The 1435-nt window shown below is 47.9% G+C and overlaps 1 protein-coding gene across 2 annotated transcripts in view; it reads left to right on the top strand.

The window, feature by feature from the left end:
• Nucleotides 1–703: 703 nt before the first annotated feature.
• Nucleotides 704–1435, top strand: part of AQR (aquarius intron-binding spliceosomal factor) — a 92179-nt gene continuing 91447 nt past the window's right edge. The window contains exon 1 of one of the 2 annotated variants that reach the window (XM_011354870.2): nt 704–848. Coding sequence is in view for 1 of the 2 variants with exons in the window: in XM_011354871.2 (XP_011353173.1) it covers nt 906–980 (75 nt within the window). In the remaining variant the exon portion in view is untranslated. Of the gene's footprint in view, nt 981–1435 lie in introns of both variants that reach the window. The other variant, XM_011354871.2, reaches the window with a different exon arrangement.

Here is a 1435-nt window from a genome sequence, read left to right as displayed (position 1 = left end):
ATCCACAGATCATTCATCCACAAATGAGCAGGTTGACAAACTACAGTATATCTGTAAAATAGAATACTACTCGGCAACAAAAAGAAATAAACCAAAACATGCATCAAAATGGACGAATCTCAGAATCATTATGTTGAGTGAAAGAAGAAAAAAGGTACATACTATATTATTTCATTTATATAAAATTATGTAAAAAGTAAGCTAATCTATACATTCATAGTGAGAGAGAGGTGATTGCCTGAGAATAGATGGGTAGGCGTGGTGAAAGGGATGGACCGTAAATGAGCAGGAGGACACTTTTAGGTTCGTGGGATGTGGTTATTATCACGATTTTGGTGATGGTTTCACAGATGTATAACTATGTAAAACCGGATCAAATTTTACACTCTAAATTTGTGCAGTTCGTTATGTCAACTTTTATCTCCAGGAATCTGTTAAAACCAAGCCCCTCATTTTCGGTCTGTTTTTTTTCACTATTGCTTTTTTTAGGGTCGAAAGAAACTGTAAGTCTCCTGCTTCCCCATCCCCATCCCGCCCTCAACCCTACCTGAAGAAACCGTCAGCGAACTCGCGTTTACTAGGCTGAGACGCCAGTCGGCCTACTAGCTGATTTCTCGAGCTTTCCGCTAGGAGGAGCCAGCGGGAAAGGCGAAGCCCTTGTCTCTCTAGCTCAGACTTAACGCCTGCACAGACTTCCGGTCCTTTTCTGTGCCGCTTCCGGGGGGATGGGGTGTACGGGTTGCTGGGCGAGTTCCTTATGGGATTGTGAAGCCTGAGGATATCCGGGCCTGCAGGTTCTTGCTTCGAGGGGTTAGGCAGCCGCAGCCGCCCCGTAGGGGAAGTGCGTCGGTCGGGTGTGCTCGGAGCGGTCTTTTTTTCCACTGAAGCGGAGGAAGAGTGCTGCCATGGCGGCCCCTGCTCAGCCCAAGAAAATCGTGGCCCCTACGGTGTCCCAGATCAACGCGGAGTTCGTGACCCAGGTGCGATCGAGCGAGTCTGGTGTGTGTGAAGGGTTGAGGATGTCAAGGCCCTGAGGCCTGGGGGTGGGATTTTCCTTGGGATTGGGAGCACTCAGGAGGTGTTCGATCATGTGTAGGCCACTGTGCTAGGTGCTGGGGATGCCATGGGGAGAGAAGCTATCCTGCCCAGAGGAGTTAACGGTCAGGGAAGACAAACACACAAAAAGAAAGCTACTATGCGAGTTTTGCTGTCTTAGAGTCTGTCTCGGGAGCGATGGATTCACAGAATAAGGAACACCCCAGTCTGCCTTACATTGGAAAGAAGGTTTCGTAGCAGAGGTGATGCTGAACTCACAATTGAGAGAGGAATAGGGTTTTTCTTAGCAGTAGAGTAACCTAGATTTTTTAGCGGAGGGACGAGAATCTGAGGAGACAACGGCTCCAAATAGATGCATCTATGAAGAGAATAGCCCTGT

This window comes from Pteropus vampyrus, unplaced genomic scaffold (genome assembly GCF_000151845.1).
Source record: "Pteropus vampyrus isolate Shadow unplaced genomic scaffold, Pvam_2.0 Scaffold19, whole genome shotgun sequence".
Taxonomy (NCBI): Eukaryota; Metazoa; Chordata; class Mammalia; order Chiroptera; family Pteropodidae; genus Pteropus; species Pteropus vampyrus.
Note: the sequence above shows the minus strand (reverse complement) of the source record. Positions and strands in the feature narration are given on the sequence as shown.